The sequence below is a fragment of the Triticum dicoccoides genome, chromosome 1A, assembly GCF_002162155.2.
Source record: "Triticum dicoccoides isolate Atlit2015 ecotype Zavitan chromosome 1A, WEW_v2.0, whole genome shotgun sequence".
In the NCBI taxonomy this organism is placed as follows: domain Eukaryota; kingdom Viridiplantae; phylum Streptophyta; class Magnoliopsida; order Poales; family Poaceae; genus Triticum; species Triticum dicoccoides.
In genome coordinates, this window is record NC_041380.1 from 470,021,016 (window position 1) to 470,023,894 (window position 2,879).

General features: G+C 54.4%; 1 protein-coding gene across 1 annotated transcript; it reads left to right on the top strand.

The window, feature by feature from the left end:
• The first annotated feature begins 497 nt into the window (after positions 1 to 497).
• On the top strand, positions 498 to 1,985 carry LOC119353779 (scopoletin glucosyltransferase-like). Its single transcript, XM_037620457.1, has one exon. It carries the CDS (start codon positions 498 to 500, stop codon positions 1,983 to 1,985), a length of 1,488 nt encoding a protein of 495 aa, XP_037476354.1.
• Positions 1,986 to 2,879: the final 894 nt, after the last annotated feature.

A 2,879-nucleotide genomic window follows, 5' to 3' on the forward strand; every position in this document is an offset into this window, starting at 1 on the left:
GATGGGATGAATTGGGGAATGCGGATGGTGGTAAAACTCGCTGGCGGGGTATCCCTAGTGAGGAGTAAAACCCCAGGCGCGGGAGTAAGGGAATCTTACTAGTTGTATCTTTGTTAAGTGACTTTTTCTTTCAACGAGACATATAGTAACTTTTGTCGTCATGATATTATCTGAATGATTGCAGACTGAATAAATACGCTTATGACTCAGTACCAATGGTACAAACAAGTGAAACAAATTTTGTTTGAACTCTCGCATGTAATACGTGAAGGCATCAAAATCTCGAACGGCACTTCCAAGCAACTTGGATGGATTCTAGTAGGCGGAGATCACCAAGCCAGAAGCTACTTCTCCTTCCTCTCTACACGGCTCTCTTCTTAATTGCTCCGAAACCATGGTACGTATCACTCCTATAGCCTAGGTCCATCTCTCAAACTCATCATATCCGTACTAGCCGCGCCGCAGTATACTTCTGTCGTCACATGAAGCAGCTAGCCATGGCAGTCAAAGGCGAGCAGCAGCAGCAGCCGCTGCACATCCTCTTCTTCCCGTTCCCAGCCCACGGCCACCTCATCCCAATCGCCGACATGGCCGCGCTCTTCGCCGCCCGCGGCGTCAGGTGCACCATCCTCACCACGCCCGTCAACGCCGCCATCATGCGCTCGGCCGTCGACCGTGCCAACGACGCTTTCGCCGGCACCAACTCCCCGGCGATCGATATCTCCGTCGTGCCTTTCCCTGACGTCGGGCTCCCGCCGGGCGTCGAGAACGGCACGGCCATTAAAACCCAGGGCGACCGCGGCAAGTTCTTTGAGGCGGCGCAGCTGCTCCGGGAGCCCTTCGACCGGTTCTTGGTTGACAACCGCCCCGACGCGGTCGTGTCCGACAGCTTATTCCCATGGTCCGTGGACGCCGCCGCGGAGCACGGCGTCCCGCGCCTTGCGTTCATGGGTAGCAGCATGTTCGCGCTGTCCTGCATCGACACCATGCTGCGCAACAACCCGTTAGCGACTGTCCCCGACGACCCCGACGCCCTCGTTTCCTTGCCGGGCCTGCCGCACCGTGTCGAGCTGAGGCGCAGCCAGTTGATGGACCCCGCGAACGAGGCGGAACACTGGGGCTGGGCGTTCTTCGAGGGTCTGAACGCCGCGGACCAGAGGAGCTTCGGCGAGGTGTTCAACAGCTTCCACGAGCTGGAGCCGGACTACGTCGAGCACTACCGCACGACGCTTGGCCGGCGCGCGTGGCTCGTCGGGCCGGTGGCACTCGCCACCAAGGACATGGCCGGGAGAGGCACCGACGCGCTCTCGCCAGACGCGGACAACTGCATCGAGTGGCTGGACATGAAGCCGGCCGGCTCGGTGGTGTACATCTCCTTCGGCACGCTAACCAGTTTCTCGCCGGCGGAGCTGCACGAGCTGGCACGCGGCCTCGAGCTCTCAGGCATGAATTTCGTGTGGGTGATCGGCGCCGCATGTCCAGACTCTTCAGAGTGGATGCCCGAAGGCTTCGCCGAGCTGACGGCACACGGCGGCCGCGGGTTCATCATCCGAGGCTGGGCGCCGCAGATGCTCATCTTGAACCACCCTGCCGTCGGCGGGTTCCTGACGCACTGCGGCTGGAACTCGACGCTGGAGGCCGTGAGCGCCGGCGTGCCGATGGTCACGTGGCCGCGGTATGCAGACCAGTTCAACAACGAGAAGGTTATCGTGGAGTTGCTCAAGGTGGGCGTCAGCATCGGCGCCAAGGACTACGCATCGTGCGTGGAGGCCCACGAGGTGATCGGCGGCGAGGTGATCGCCGGATCCATCGGGAGATTGATGGGCAACGGCGAGGAGGGTGACGCCATGCGAAAGAAGGCCAAGGCCCTCGGTGGTAAGGCGAGGAGCGCGGTGGAGGACGGTGGATCTTCCTACAATGCTGTTGGCCGGCTGATAGACGAGTTGATGGCCCGCCGGAGTTCCATGAAGGCTGGAGAAATGTAGAAGTTCAAAACTCTTGCTCTCTGCTTCTCGGGGCACAACTCATGTCATGCCAAGTCAAGCTACAGCATGGCTCCAAACATGATGCATACCATGGAGTACGTTCCAAGTCTTGCCGGCCTGGCCTGCCGCCATGCTTACATGGAGTTTTCTATCTCGGCATCTCACAGACTTGTGACACTTAAAAACTTCTTCTTATAAATTGGGAAACACTTTGTTTGTTTTGTTGAAAGTAATGAAACTCTACACTTTGTTTCTTTTTATTTTACAAAATTGTACTTTTGATCATGTGAATCTACTCGCAACCTTGCTATTCATGCATATATATGGAACATGTGTTTCTCAAATCTTCATAAATATGTTTGAAACTCCGAAGTCTGAAGTCATTATCTTAAACTACATCATAGGATGCAGTAGAGAATCGGAGGAGGTTTGGGGGAGTACGGACGTCCACCTGTCTGACGTCCACCTGTCTGACTTGTCAGTTGAACTACATCTCCCTACACCACATGTGTTTTTTTCTCTGGGTTTACATGGCCCACCCTATTGTCCGGATTTGATGCTTATTTGATGTTTATCGAATGACTGGCTTCCCTATCACTGTCTGTGGACACGTCTAAACATGTCTGTGAAAATTTGGTGTGTCTATTTTAATGCACGTCCAGTGACATTGGACGGGATGGTCCACGGATCACACTATGTTTTCCTTATATATTATATTTTAAAAATTCAAATTTAAAAAAAAATCAATTGGAAGTTCTACTGTTGGACCTCCCTTTTTTTAACACAGTACAGACGCAAGCGTTCATATAAACACGCATACACTCACCGCTATGAACGCATACGCACACCCTACCCCTATGAGCACTGATAACCCACACGTATAGGGGATCGCAA

Excerpts from the sequence above, each read along its gene's own strand:
- LOC119353779 (XM_037620457.1), top strand. The coding sequence starts at position 498 with ATGGCAGTCAAAGGCGAGCAGCAGCAGCAGCCGCTGCACATCCTCTTC.